General features: G+C 37.2%; 1 protein-coding gene across 1 annotated transcript; it reads left to right on the forward strand.

Annotated features, from left to right (window-relative positions):
- The first annotated feature begins 329 nt into the window (after nucleotides 1–329).
- On the forward strand, nucleotides 330–5,887 carry LOC115589661 (complement C1q-like protein 4). The gene is made up of 3 exons (XM_030430717.1): nucleotides 330–392; nucleotides 4,273–4,401; nucleotides 5,085–5,887. Exons 1-3 carry the CDS (start codon nucleotides 380–382, stop codon nucleotides 5,357–5,359), a joined length of 417 nt encoding a protein of 138 aa, XP_030286577.1. The 5' UTR covers nucleotides 330–379; the 3' UTR covers nucleotides 5,360–5,887.
- The last annotated feature ends 10,039 nt before the right edge of the window (nucleotides 5,888–15,926 follow it).

Below are 15,926 nucleotides of genomic sequence, written 5' to 3' on the forward strand. Positions count from 1 at the left end.
GGTTTTTCTCTTTTTTAACATTTATAAGAAAAACTAAATCAAAATGTTTATTTTAGCTTTTGTTCCGTCTGTTCTTTGGTCACACTGTCAGAGTGTTTCATAAGAAATACTTGATAATATTTCCTGCTGAAAGTTCTGTAAACCAGTCCACAGGTTGGCACAGCCTCCCATTTTCCTGAGAAATTTGTTACTGTCATCTTTAGAGCCAGGATGTGGGTTTTCACACCACAAAAGATTCTCTATAATTGGTTAAGGGAAACATGTGACAACAACTTCCCATTGATGGAACAATATAAAAGCAGCAGAAGCGATCCAGCTTTGGAGACGGAGCAACGAAGAGCGAAGACAAGCAAAGAAACTATCTACCAGAAAATCCAACATGTGTGAAACAGGTAGAATGAGACTTTGTTCTTCAAGATTTTAATTAATAATTTCTTAAAGAGCAACTTTTAGTTTTCTGTGCCTGTGCAGGAAGATGTTGTGGATTTAAAAAGAAAAGCGAAAAAGTTACATTAAGTAACTAATTAATGGTAATCAAAATCAATATGAATTCCGGTGCTGATTTTCACACTGATAAGGTTGAAACATGTTCATATGCATGTGATGAACCTCAGTCTTATAATTTTGCGGCTGCTCGGTCTCCAAGGGTCCAGCAAAGAACAGAAATGAGGAGCTGTAACATCCATCAGCAAGGAATTGATTCCTAACAATGTTCAAAAGTTTGTTACTGACAACAGTACAACCTGTACTAAACTTCAACCTACAACTTGCTCTTTACGTCATATTCGGATGGAACCGGATTATGGTCACTGTTTTTTCAAAATTCATAGTCCAAAATCAAACTCGTGACTAGAAAATCTGAACTATTTTTATTTTTTTACAGTGGCCCTAATCCTGTTCAGTATATTTGTATTGTGACTGAATGTGTACTGAATACAACATGTTCTACAAGAGAAATTTAAAATAACAGGATGGAAAGGGTGCTACTGTAACTGGGTGGTAAATCAGATCCTTTAAATATGACAAAAAGATGAATTATATAGTAAGTGCACTGGCACAGGCTTGCCTGTTGTTGGGGATTATGGTCACAAGGCAGCAGTATTGAATAAGGATTTTAGTACCGCGCCAGGTGAATCATGGTCTTTCTTGCTCTTTTATGTGTGGACAACGAGAATATAGTCAGCGTGGAGAACGGTGTTGAGAGCTGTCGTGTGAAGTAGTAGGTGACTGAAGGACTGTTAACCTGTGGGTTTGGAGAAACTAGGGAGAATCCATACGTCACTGCCATGTTTTGTGTATTTCTGTATTTTAGTAAGTAAGTAAGTCAAAATTTTTTATAAAAGCACATTTATAACAGTTCACACTGACCAAAGTGCTGTACATAGTGCATTCAATAGGTAAAAATATGCCTGACTGTTGAGGGCTTTGAACACCATTAGGACTGTCTTGAAATGGATCCTTTGTTGTACTGGCAGCCAGTGAAGGGATGCAAGAAAGGGTGTGATATGCTCCCACTTTTTGGGAAATTTTGTTTCCATTGTTTTGGTAAAAAGCTGCCACAAACTGTCTAAAGTGACCTGTTCCAATTATTGTCAGCAGTGCACTTGCAGTTAAACGAACCCCAGAAGTAAATGTGTCCTGTGTGGCATCTAATTCCACAGGCTACACTACTATAGCCAGATATGAATCAAACCACCTGTTAAATGGCATCAGAATACAGGAAATGACATTCACTCTACTAAAACCTTTTAAAAAGGAGAAACCCAAACCTGTGTTAAAATTGTCCCACCAACATTTTAATGCTTTGTACACCCAGGCATTAAGTAGATGTATTTGTTTCCTTTACTGAATTTTACTGAAAAAATTCAGATGCAAGTCCAAAAACGTATTCATCTTTGGCTACACGCCTCTACTATGTTGTTATTATTACTCTGATGTTTTTGTTGTTGTAGTTTAAAGGAGTCTTGAATGAGTGTACTGTGAGTGAATGAATGTGGGCAATGTGATTTGGCTCCTAAAACTTTCTGAATAATATTTTTGGCTTGTTGTGTTGAAACTGATTTTCACCACACATTCAAATATTACTGTACTTATATTAAACTCTCGTCTTTTAGACAGAGTGAGCAGTAAAAAGCTTTAGAGAGAGGTGTCTGCTTGGCATGTACTTTAGTTCCACTTAGTGAAGCAGTCAGGATATTACAGCAAATGCTCACAGATGGAATTAATTATCTTTAGTGAATGATTTGATGAATTAATTATGAGTAGTTTTTCACCATGCACATAAAAGCATGTATATAGAATATATATGTGCAAAAGAAACATATGTGCAAACCTATAGTAAAGTTTATATATTAGAATATATGTCCGGCTCAAACAACTCTGTATGTACATACATTACATATAATCATATTTTGGCATACATGTCACAGATAATTATTTATATAATACACATGTATTTGTATAAATGTGTGATAGAACATATGTGCATATATGCAACATATAGATATTTTTTCATATTCTATTTATGTATGTAACTGTACACAATTTACTATGGATTTTCATGCATGTTTGATTTCATGTATGAATTATATAAACATTGTTAACACAAATAGCAGTAGTACATAAATCCATATGAAGATTCAACATACAGACATTTTTTCGTGTTGTTTCCATATATATACATATTCAAATTCTTCCTGTCAAATATGTTAAAAACACAAGCCTTAACAAATACAATTCATATACATTGTTACGTATAGCAGCAACATATAATACCACATACAAATTCAAAATATAGACAATTTTTCATATATGTACATATACAAATTTTACTATGGGCATTTCATATTTGTTATAAAACTATCATAAATAACCTCATAAGTAATGGCATTTCAAGTTTTGAAATGACAAGAAATATCAAGATCTTAAGGTCCACAGAGGGTCAAACATTTCGTTGTTAAATTGCAGAGTGAATTTCACAATTCGTCATATGCTGATGCTTTTTTAATTGAATGACGCGATCCACCAACCCAAAGCGTCCGTCAAGTTAACAACACATTATATAAAAATTTCAGACTAGACTACCTCTCAGAAAACATACTCTTTGTTCCACTTTTGGTGCGTTGGGATATGGCCCCCCTAACATTGTCTAATCTGAATGAATGAGCATAGAATATGAAAGACATCAAAACCATGATCGATGGTGTAGATTTTGAGCCTATCACAAGTTGTGTTAATCTGGGTGTAACGCTATCACAATTTGCCACATATAACAGCTAATCGCTACCTCCACAGTAAATTCTAGCTAACCTGGGTGTAATCAATCATGCTTCCCCAGAGCTAACAGATAACAGTTTTCTCCACACTAATTTCAAGCTAACCTGGGTGTGACAATTTGACAGTTTGCCAAAACTAAAAGTAAATTCGAGCTCACTTGAGTGTGATCAATCACACGGCTAACAGGTAACAGCTATCACATTATGTTGGAGTTGGTTTTTTTTGACACATATTTTACCTGACTGTATTTTTCACTTATGCTGTATAGAAGTATAACTAGCTCTAGTTTGAAGGGTTCAAAAAGTTTACTAACATGAATCCACTATGTAAGTTAGCAGGCAAACTAGGTAGACCCAGTCTCTTCTGTCTCGTAATACCACTTTGGACCTTGTGGCAGCACATCATGTAATAACGCTCCATTATGTAATAATGAAATACATTTTCAAATCATGATGTAATAAAGACGCATTTTGTAATAATCTGCCACATTTTGTAATGAAATTCTTGAATGCTATACGTAATAAACTTTGTCGCATTTTGTAATAAGTTCTTACATGTTGCATTAGTAATTAAAAAAGTGCAGGTTTTGCACTTTTTTATCAAGAAAATGTAATAATTTGGTGCATTATGCAATAAACCACCAAAATGGATGTCTTAATTAGAGAAAAAACATTATACCATCAGAAAGACACTGACTTTAATCATACCAGCATGAATCGTAAATATGAATTAATTTTAAAAACTAGTACCATTATTACATGATGAGGCATAATTACATTATGTGGCGCTACAGGATTAGGGTAACTAAAACAACAACAACAAAAAGACTTTTTTCACAATTCTGACTTTAAATTCAGAATTCTGAGCTCAAAGTCAGACTAAATTTTTTTTTTCAGTGGCCCTAATCCTGTTCGGTTTGTTTGTATTGTGATGGAATGTTCTACAAGAGAAATATTTTAATAAAATAACAGGATGGAAATATGTTATTTCACACAGGCAAAATCAAGGTGGCATTCAGTGCACTATTACAGAAAGGTGGGGCATATGGACCATTTGATAAAGACACAACTCTGGCTTACAACAAAGTGCACACAAACACCGGTGATGCCTACAACAGCTGTACAGGTAAGGACATCACATGCAGCCTAAATCACCTGTAACTGTTATATTGTTATTATATGTAATCTGATTACTATCTGTACCTGTTAAGTGTGACAGATTATCAAGGTTTAAGTTTACTGATGACCCCTGCAGTGCAAGACAAAAAAAAAAAACAACAGTAACCAGTAATATTATACTTTATATTAACACTGAAGTGTTGGTGGGATTTTTCCCGTTCTAGTAAAATGGCTGTGACACCCATTAAAAATTAGTAATTTAATCAATTTACATATGTTGAGTGTTTTATTTTCTTCAAACATGTTTTCTGGGGCACTTCCTCAGGATGAGATGTCAAAATGTCGACCTGCTGGTAATATTTCTGATGCTGCTATAACCAGATAAAATCAAACCACCTGTTAAATGGCATCAAAATACAGGAAATGACATCTACTCTACTAAATCATCTACTCTACTCTCTCAAGAGGAGAAAAGCTGTGTTACAGTTGTCCCACTAACAATTTTAATGCTTTGTACACCCATGCATGAAGTAGATGTATTTATTTCCGTTACTGAATATTACTGCAAAAATTCTGATGCATGTCCAGAAAGTATTCATCTTTGGCTACACACCTCTACCATGTTGTAATTATCATTGTCATATTCAAAGCCTTTCAGAAACCCATAAAAATCCTCTGTTGTTTTCTCAGGTATCTTCACTGCACCTGTTGCAGGTGTTTATTATTTCACCTTCTTCTATCATGCTGGAGGACACCATGCATCAGAGCTGCATCTCTTCAAGAACTGTGAGATGATAGTCAGGTCATCTGATCACAAAACAGGCTCTGACAATGCTGATAATGGAGGAAATGCAGCTGTCCTGCAGCTGCAGCAAGGAGACCAGGTTTATGTGCGCATGCTCGCACAAAAACATGTTTGGGCAGCTGACAATAGCACCTCCTTCAGTGGTTTCCTGCTCAGTTAGAATCAGAGAGAATCAATGATAAGAATCACATTAAATATGTAATCATTGATCTCAGGTGTGAGGGAACTTCCTGAGTTTTTTCCAAAATGATTCTGCTTTTGTTTGCTGTCTTATATATCCACCGTGATTACAATGTTTAAGTTGTTGGGAAACTAAATACAAGTAAACTCATTATGAAGGAGTTCAGCCTGGAGGAGGTTCAGACCTCTTCCTGTGTGTCTGTACAACAAGAGGATATATGTATGGAGGAGTTTAAGGAGCAGGTGCAGGTGGAGGATGTTTGAGATGTTGTGATGTATGAAGGAAGAAGAACAATGTGTCTACGACCTGGAAAATGTCACAACCAGGTAAAGAAAGGTTGAATAACACCTTGAGTGAAATCATGTACATCCTGTTGTTGTCTACAGTTAATGTGTGTTATCTCAAAGTGCTGTAAGAACTGAGGAGAGACTGCCTCTCCTCAGTCATGTCTGTGTACTGCTGATGATGGCTCCTAATGCAACAATAAAAATCTACTGAGCATCTGAATATTGTGTCACCTGGTTTGTGAGCACAAACTCTCATCTGCACTCCACAGTTTTCATGACATGTACAGATAATAATAAGTGAAGGTATTTCAAGTACAGAACATCATCTTTGATAAGAAACTTGTAATGTCATATTCATGTAAGTCCTGGGAGGTAAGTGTATATTTTGGCATAGTCTCACCACTTTAATAAATCTGTTTTCAGCCTCAACAAGCAGTTTCAAAAACTCAAACTTCCTGCCAGGCTCTAAATAGCAGGTTAGAACTTGACCTGACTGCATTGTTCTCACTGAATGCTTCTCTCTATGTCCTCCGTGCTTGGTTGGGAATGCTGCTTGTAAGAATGCAAAGAACATGCAAGGTCCATCTGGACTGATGCAAAGGTTTTGCAAAACAAAGAAGTTTCTTTGCCAGGAGTAAAATATGCAATCCCTCTCCATTTAAAAAGCAAATCATCGTAGATTGAAAGACAGATTGAAACTTGCTGGTCAGGGCATTATTATGTTTTTGACAGATCTGTAACCTGAACTGAGGTTAAAGTTGTGAATAAAAAAGTCACCCAGACCTTGTTTGCTTATTTAGTGTCTAAATTGACTTAGAAATCTGAATTGTAAATACAAAGATGTTATAACACAATCATAAGCATTATTTTTCAGAGGTGTAATGAGTCTTAAAATGCGTAATGAGGAGACATCACCATGTCACACATTTGCATAATGTATTCCCAGTGGCTAGTTTGGCTCGTAAGAATTGATTTAGCACAGCTGCTCTGTCATTGTTAGCTGTGCCTGCTCAGGCATGTGTAAGCTGACCAATCAGAACAGAGTGGGTATTCAGGAAGGGAGGCATCAAAGAGACAGGAGCTAAAACAGAGTGTTTCATACAGAGAGGGAATACAGTGCTGTGTTCTTTGAGCATTAAAGCACGGAAATCTAGTCTAGTAGTAACCCCAAATTACATTTCTGAACCTAAAAATGAGCATATATAATATATACAAAAAAAGACAACCACATTACTCACTAGCTATACAAATTGTTTTGTTTTTATCTATAAGTGTGACAGTTTTGTTTTCATTTGAGATAAATCCAGTGTAAAATACTAAAAATAACATATGACATTAAAAATATCATATTGAGTGATTTTTTTAGGATTACATGTTGTTTAAAATCTGAACTGAATCATATTTTCTTGTGTATTGATATGAGGACTATAAGCCAATGTTCTATAGGGTCATTCAATACCAGCTCACCCAGTAACCGAACTACAGTAACACAGAATCAATATTTGGTTGCAAGACACTGAAAAGTAGTTGAGATATGAATTTTGAAAATGACAGATTCTTCATTCCAGTAACAAATGATTTATTCTTAATAATTTGATCACTGTAAATGTTCTCATTCTTTACTTTAGTGAACGTATGTCTTGGATGTCTTGTGTCATTGTAGTCAGGATGACTTCTGAAACCATAAGATCTCGGAAAAATGTGCTTACTTTCAAAAAGATTTACCAAACAGTGTCCTTATGTCTGGAGTGACTTCCTGTGAGGAGGTCAACTGAAACAGTATATTATTCAATAAGACAGCGACATCTAGTGGAATGTTTCTGCATAACATACCTAAACTGACTGCTAGAGATGGATCAGGTACAGTTCAACTCATTTTTCATGATATAGAAGATACTTTCACTCAAAATGTGTTAAAGGCAAGAACTGATAAGTTTCCCCCTCATGTGCATGTAATCAATCAGTGAAGATCTGCTGCTTGAAAAACATTTTTTAAAGCTTTAGTTTCACTCAGATGTCATAATACATTAATGAGTCCTAAGTTTGAGGTTCAAGCTTCACCTTCATTGCTGAGCATGATTGTACAGTCCTGAGTTTCTTTGGAAACAAAAGAGGAAGTCAGATAACATTGTTACACAGTGAGGAAGATGTGGTGGATTTACTGACAGTAACACAGGACACCACTGTTTGTATCAGTGAATCAGTGTTGGTTTCTTTTTACTATTGTAACCATGAAGATGAATGTCTTTAACCCAAACAATGAGCTTGCTAAGCTAACCAAACCTTGGTCTCTACCAGTGTTGAAACAAACTCTACACCGCTGCTTGTCGACACATTTCACTTGTAGTGCTTCATGCAACACGAAAGTGGAGGTTAAATTTGGCTATCAATAATAATTAATGATTATCAGGGATTGTTATTGATCATGATCACCTCGGGGTACCACTCTTGATGGAGCGAAAAGATAGCAAATTCACTAAATCAGTCTCATAAAAGGTACTAAACTGTCAGGTGGTGACTCTGACTACTAATTATGTTAATAACTACAACCAAATGTACCATAACAGCTGATAATGATCGAAGGGTTTTGGAGCTCTTGACAGAGTACAGGTTAGCAACATTCACTCTAGTACAATATTAAATAGACAGCATGAAGGTTCAAAAGTGTTTAATTTAACACAAAAATTAAACACACAATCTAACTAACATATACTATATACAGGTGTGTGTGTGTGCAGCCTTTGTTAGGACGTTGATGTTTTGAAAACAACGCCACCTGAAAATATGAGCTGACATTTTCTTGAGAATATAAATCATGTCGTTAACACACCAGCATCTAAATGTGCCTTCAATAAAGTTAATCAACTGCCAACAGTCAAAAACAGCTCAGAGTAACAGTCATGTTTTCAGCTGTGTGATGATGCATTTTCCAGATAATCCAGCAGTGTTTTTAAATTGTTTGGCAACAGAAGTAGGAGAATCTTGTCAATCCATAAATCAGGAAAAATGTCATTCACAATCACCAAATTTGTAATCCGGATTGTATATGTGTTTGATGTTAATAGATTAATACTATGTACATGAGTTATATGTGATTATTGAGAGGAGATATTTTTGTGACTGCAAAGTTTTTTAGGAAAGTCCTTCAGACTCCTACGACTCGGTTCAGATTTATGGGTTGATTTAAGGATGTTGTGCTGTTATGTACGTTCTCTACTGCCTCGTCTCAGTGCCTTCACTCTGTAGATAGAGACACTGAGACGAGGCACTTTAATGTCAGGAAATTGACAATAAACATGAAAGTCTGATGGTCCACAGATGATCAACAGTTTTTGGACACTGCACAAGCTTCACCCCCCTCAGGTCCATCTGACAAATTTGTTCACAAGATGTCACAAATACTATCAGGCAATTTGGCAAATATTGTGCTGAATCATCACCTTCCCAGAAACTCATTTGATATCACTCAGCCTTTGGCTTTTGTCTTTTTATTATCTCTATGGAAAATAAAACCAAAATGTTCATTTTCGCTTTTGTTCTGTCTGTTCTTTGGTCACGCTGTCAGAGTGTTTATAATAACTTGATGAAAGTCCTGTAAATCAATACACAGCCTCCTGTTCTGAGAAATTCCATATAGTCATCTTCATAGCCAGGATGTGGGTTTTCCCACCATAAAAGGTTCTCTATAATTGGTTCAGGGAGACATGTGACAACAACATACCATCGATTGAACAATGTAGAGGCAGCAGCAGCAATCCTTTTGATCAAAGCTTTGGAGATCGAGTGAAGACGAGCCAAGAAAATATCTACTCTGCAAATCCAAGATCAATGTATTGATAACAAGAATGATTCCCTGGTAGGATAGGACTGTGAGCTCGAGCGCAGGCCGGTGGCTCCCAGGGTGGGGCAGGTGGAGACTCACAGGTTTACACAGGAGGCTGGTTCAGGCAGTAGAGGTTGTGAGGGGTGGCAGAGGCACAGGAGGCTGGGCGTCGAGTGGTTGAGTAGCTGGTTCACAGGTATGGGCTGGTCACACTGGATGAGGAGGAAGGCAGGGTTAAAGCGCTGGTGAGTGAACACATGAAAGCTTTCTGAATACATAAACATTAGAGACACCGAGAGTGAACAAGTTCCACTGGAGCCGGCGACAATATCATGGCACTGTGCAGAGAGAAGGTCTGGGTATGAGAGCAGGTGCTGATTATACTTAATGTGCTGCAGGTGTGTGAACCAGCACAGCTCCAATCAGCAGCAAAGCCACACCCAGCCTCACCAAGCTCCTCTGAAACATAAAGCACTGAAACAGACCACAAACTGGCCACTACAAAGTCCAATCATAGCAGAGCAAAGACAGAGGAGACAATGAACACTTTAAAAAATTAATTAGTAAACCAAAACTGTGAAATATCATATAAAGAAGAAAACAGAGCATATAAAATATTCTTAAGGGTATTTAAGATACATTTGCATTCAATTCAACAAATGTTCCTCACATATCCCAAGATTCTTTGGGCGCTGGAAAAGGAGAAAGAAATAGAGAAAATGGCGACATCACGTGACGTAGATCGTCACTTTCACAGGCCTGGGCGGCAGAAATCAGTACTGAAGACGCGAACACATTTGGTCCAACCATTACAGAGTTCCGTGAACGGAGATTTAGCATTGACAGCTAACAGCATGGGGTCAGAACTTTACACTGTGTTTTAAGTGTCTTAACATGCTCCACATCTCACACCGCAAATTAATCGCAATTTTTTTGGCAAATTTTTTTTCTGTTCTAAATGTACTTTAATGTATTTTTTGTCCATGTTTTTAATACTTTTAACAACATAAGAAAGGGCAAATATGCTTGCTTTATGAAAATGTTTATTTAACACTTCAAATCATGCAGGAAAATAAAAGGCTAAAAAAATATCCCCTCACCCTAAATGGGATCAAAACATGGTGATGTCTGCTTTTGGCGAGCGGGGGCGGTGGGCTCTCTGCATCTGCCATGTGTTTGGCTTGCAAATGATATTTGAGACTCGAAGTACTTCAATGGTAACTCATTTCATGTCAACAGTAAGTGCAGATAACTTTTGTCCTATCGACCGAACCATCTGGCAGTGTTTTGAAAGTGAATTTGCTGTTCATAAGTCCTTGCTCCATTTACTTTCGCTTTCCCTTTTCAGTCCCCTGTGTTTTTCCCGAACGCCAACCCTGCTTCTTCTTCTTCTGATTCCCTTTCTTATTCTTCTGCCACCCTCTGGATCAAGACTACAGATGCCATCGACGGCCATAAATCAAACAATGCGCATTTCTTTTTTTTAATACCGAGCGTTAATCGCGCGTTAAAAAAATTTACTGCGTAAAGAGGATGTTGCGTTAACGAGTTATTAACGCGTTAACTTTGACAGCCCTAGTATTCAATGAATTCAGAATCATTGCAGAAAAGAACTCCACCTTTAGCATCTCTCTCTCTTTCTCTCTCTCTCTCTCTCTCTCCTCAATCACCATAGCCTATAACAAACACTTAATGTATACAGTTATACATCATCTTAGTTGTAGTTTTTGGTGAGGCAGCAACACCACACACACACACACAAATACTTCAGTTACAGTTTTATATAGGCTATATTTATTTTACAATTACAGCAACACACTGATACAAAGACACACACTGAACAGTTCTGCCTATGTTTATGTTGTGTGTGTGTGAGAGAGAAGGAGAGTCGTCTAATTGCAACGATATATGGCTCAAGCATTCGCAACTTGGGTCTATCTGGGTGACCAAATTAAAATAACATGTTTTTTTTTTTTTTGGAGAGTTCCCCCAGTGATAAAATCCCCACTACACCACTGACTGTAAATCATTGGTGGTAATACAGTGTAAGGACTGTATTGCCCAGATATTATACAGGATCTTGTTTGCAGGAAGCTGGCATGCCCTCCCTGTGTTTCCTGTATATGGCCCAGCCTGTCCACCAGAGGATGCCCTCATGAAACACAGTACAGACTACCCACACATTGGGCCTCATTCATGAACCGTTCTTATGAACAAATTTGTTCTTAAGTCCCACTTACGAAGATTTTATGAAGATTGTGGCATTCATGAATTTTTTCTTATCTAGGATTTTTTCTTAGGCAAGAACAAATCCTACAAACACTCAGGAGTACTCTTACGCACATTTCAGTGCCGAAATGTTGGCATGGTTGTGTTTTCTTCTCTTGCGTAGTTCAATAAAATGCAATATTACAGTGATAATTCTGTCATTTTTATTCATTTATTTATTCACTTCATATTTTTGGTAATTTACAAAGAATTTAAATTCTAAAACAAATTAAATGTGCCAATGATTTTAGATAAATCAAGTAAATTGGAAACATGCCATCAATTAGTAACCCCCCCCCACCATATTTATACGTGGCATTTCTCCATCCAAGGCCCGCAAAACAATGGCATATATATTGCTCCTGCGGCTTTCATCAATGTAAGAACACAGCTGCGAACAATTCTGAGGCTTAAGAACGCGTTGGTGAATCTGACATAGGGTTTTCTTAAGGAACCTCTTAAGAACAACTTAAGAAAGAATCTAAGAAGATTCTTAAGAAGATATTGGTGAATGAGGCCCATTGTTTGCTCAAAAGCTTAGTAGAAAAGCTTAGCTAAAAGACATCAGTCCTGCTGGTCGTTTCATCACCCACCAGGGATCTTCAGTGATGAGAGGGGCATCATGAGCAACACAGTGGCCCCAGACAAGTGTGTCTGCAACAGAATGGAGAGTTCCTAGGTCTGGAGATGTGTTCATTTTCACATGTAACTATTAAATGACTGTAATAATTAGACTTTCCTATTGTCAGATTGTCAGTATTCTATTAATTTTATTTTATTTCTGGAATACAGTTACACACAACATTACACTATCATGCTGGCAACATTAATAACTTGACTTGGACTTTTTTGTGACTTACGTTTTATTGTGTTCCATCGCCAAATATTCCAAAGTAGAAAAACAAACATACAAAGAAATAAAACAAGGGAAATACATTCACACACTAAACACTCAAAGCTGAAATGATAAAACGAAACAGAATCTGCACATGCACTCTAACACTGAATCCTCTGGAAGTTTTTCTGACGGCATAGAGGCCGTTACTTCGGTCAACGGATGTACTTTGTAAGTGAGATTGTGCTGTTGTGTCTTTTACTTGGCCACGTTTTCTTTGGATATGTAAAAACAAATTCCTCTTATACAAAACCACTGGGCAGTGCAGGAACCTCACATGGGTTGGTGGCACATCCCCAATTTCTTCTTCCTCTGGAGCAATGGGATCCTTTGAGGTTGGAGCTGGGATTGACTGAGATAGATCTGGGGTCTTCAGGGATGCTGTTTGTGTGTAGGAATAGTCAATTTTGACGACTGACACAGAAGGTGGGAGTGTGTATGAATGTTCCACACTCATTGATGATAAAACAGTAGGGTGGGTCTCTGGTGAGGGCGGTTGAGAGGATGGAGCCGGGGTGAGTGTGGCCATATCACATTTATTTTTGCACTGTATAAGATGGGGCATAATGGTGTTTCCAGATTATTGTAGTTCCACAAAATGGACAGTGAAAATGGCCTCCATCTCTGCAGGGCAGATTGAATCTGCAGATGATTTTTTCTAAAAAGGGATAGTAATTTGTCTTAAAAATCATAGAGTACCTAAGAGACAAATATTGACTTAACATCCTATACAGTACATACAAATGTATTTTTCCTTACTTTAAACAGTAATGTGTACTTCAAAAAGTGAAACAACTCCAGTGCCTGCTACAAGTAGAGATCTCTTGAAAGTAACTTGCTTTCTGTGCTAAAACTTATCCACAAACCTTGAAGGAGTGCAACCCGGTATTACACTGGTAACAATATGACCTTAGACACGCAAAAACACAAGTATCGTTCAAAATTACCTGTAAAGGCATATGATCTCAAAAAGATACTTGATTAACATACGCTTGAAATGCACTGCATTTGCAGCATGATTCAGCAAGTGCCTCTGGATGACACTTTCACTTTTGGTTGGAAATTTGGGGCAGACAGGACAAGCAAACACAGATGGCAACACAGGCGTGGCGTGCACTTCAGCCTGTCGCCATCCTCAATTATAGAAGGGTGCATCTGGAAGAAAAGAATATATATACATATACATTATACACACACAAACATATATATATATATATATATATATATATATATATATATATACAGTATATATATATATACACACACATACATATATATATATATACATATATATATATATATATATACATATATATATATATATATATATATATATATATATATATACATATATATATATATATATATATATATATATATATATATATATATATATAAATATATGTATATACAAAATAATATGTATATACAAACCATGCCCTATGAAATCCGTTTTATTTTTTTCCCAAATTCCGTTTTATTTTTTCCCAAATTCCGTTTTAATTTTTGGGAATTCCGTTTTTTCCATTTTAATTTTTGGGAATCCTGATTTACTCTTATTATACTACTAAAAACAGTGTGTTTTCAATGTAAATAACTCAAATGTACACAAATTAAATAGAAATTACCTTAAATTAATTGAGGGGACAAACATATTTCCTCAATACTGTACCGTACAGTACAGTAAACTGCATCAAAAATATTTTGACTTCATCATGTCTTCATACAGTAGTATATTTTGTGTTTTTATGGGTTACATTGAATAAAAACATGGTCAGCTCTCAGGCAGATCCAGAAAAGCCTCCCAGTCCAGGCAGAGTCAGCAAAGAAGGCTGTGGCTAACGGGGCTAGCTAGCTAACAGCAGCTACTGTTAGCAGCAGTTAACAGTCACTCTGGTATTATATGCAAATAATATGAATCGGACAGTGGCTAACTCTGACGCATTACACCTTTAATTATGATTTCTCAGGTCTGCTTCTTTGCAAAACAACAGTTCACCTGACACATACAAGTCGTTCGGGAACTGCTCCGCTCTGTACTGAGGGGTAAATGTCAAACAAGTTTCTCAGCTTTTTCGCCGACGAAGACGGAGCCGTGGGGAGCCACTTTGCCATGCTTGCAATGTTTGACGGGAGAGAGGCTCAGTCTGGTGGGGAGGGGGCGTTCAACGTACAAATAGCAGTAATGACAATAATAATCGATTTCAAGATAACTTGGGGTGTGGTGCTTTCACTGTGTGCAACTTAAAGTGTGGTGCTTTCACTGTGTGCAACTTAAATTCCCCATTCGCTCGTGATATTAAACCGACAAAAATCACGTCATCATCAAAATCAAATGTCATTATGTTTATCAATACCCGACCGACCGTGCCTTGCGCAACGCCCCCCCCCCAAAAAAAAAAAAAAAAAAACGGATTTGCATGATTCACGAGAGCCTCATTTTCAGGTCGGAAAAGCCGGATTGCGGGATTTATCAGGAACAATCACACACCTGCTCATCCACACAGGCAGGCCAGGGTTGCCAGATACTGCAACAAATATAGGGACACAATCTTACTTGTTTCCTTTACTGTAAAATCGGGAGATTAACAGGAGAAATTACTGACCGGGAGCATTGAGGGAGATAGGGTTAAAAATCGGGAGTCTCCCGCGTGAATCGGGAGAGTTGGCAACTATGCAGAGCACAATATTCAGCAAAACGTAGACGCATGCGTAACGTTACTCTGGCAAACCTGTGGATAAAAATGTCTGCAGTGTGGAAATAACTTAAATTAGAAAGCGAAAGTAGTCCAATGGCGACATGTAACATCTGCAGTACGACTGTTTCACGGGGGGGGGGGGGGACATTGATCCAAATTTGATACAAATAAAAAATAAACACTCAAAGAATACTGAGTCTGGCTTAGTATCGTATCGGGATTCGGTATCGGCAGATAGTAAATATTAAGGGACTCGGATCGGTTCGGGGTAAAAAAAACCTGAATACCCCTAATACACACACATGCACATTTAATAGAAGTGTGCAAATATGTTTTGGTACATTGCCAAATCAAATCATTAGCGTACTTTCTTTGGCTTAGCTAATGTTAGCCCGGACCATTGAGTCAAGCGGATAAACAGCCTTCACGACACATGACATTACAATTCTTCGATGCATCGCATTTGTTATATATATTACAGCACGAATTACATCTTAGAGACCATACCACACTCGTTGGATGATAATTAAAAGACTATTTCTCTTACTGTTCCCTCGCTCTCTGTTCATAATCC

This window comes from Sparus aurata, chromosome 10, assembly GCF_900880675.1.
Source record: "Sparus aurata chromosome 10, fSpaAur1.1, whole genome shotgun sequence".
Classification (NCBI taxonomy): domain Eukaryota; kingdom Metazoa; phylum Chordata; class Actinopteri; order Spariformes; family Sparidae; genus Sparus; species Sparus aurata.

Excerpts from the sequence above, each read along its gene's own strand:
- LOC115589661 (XM_030430717.1), top strand. Across the intron at positions 4,402-5,084 it reads TGCCTACAACAGCTGTACAG|GTATCTTCACTGCACCTGTT; the intron begins GTAAGGACATCA and ends TTGTTTTCTCAG.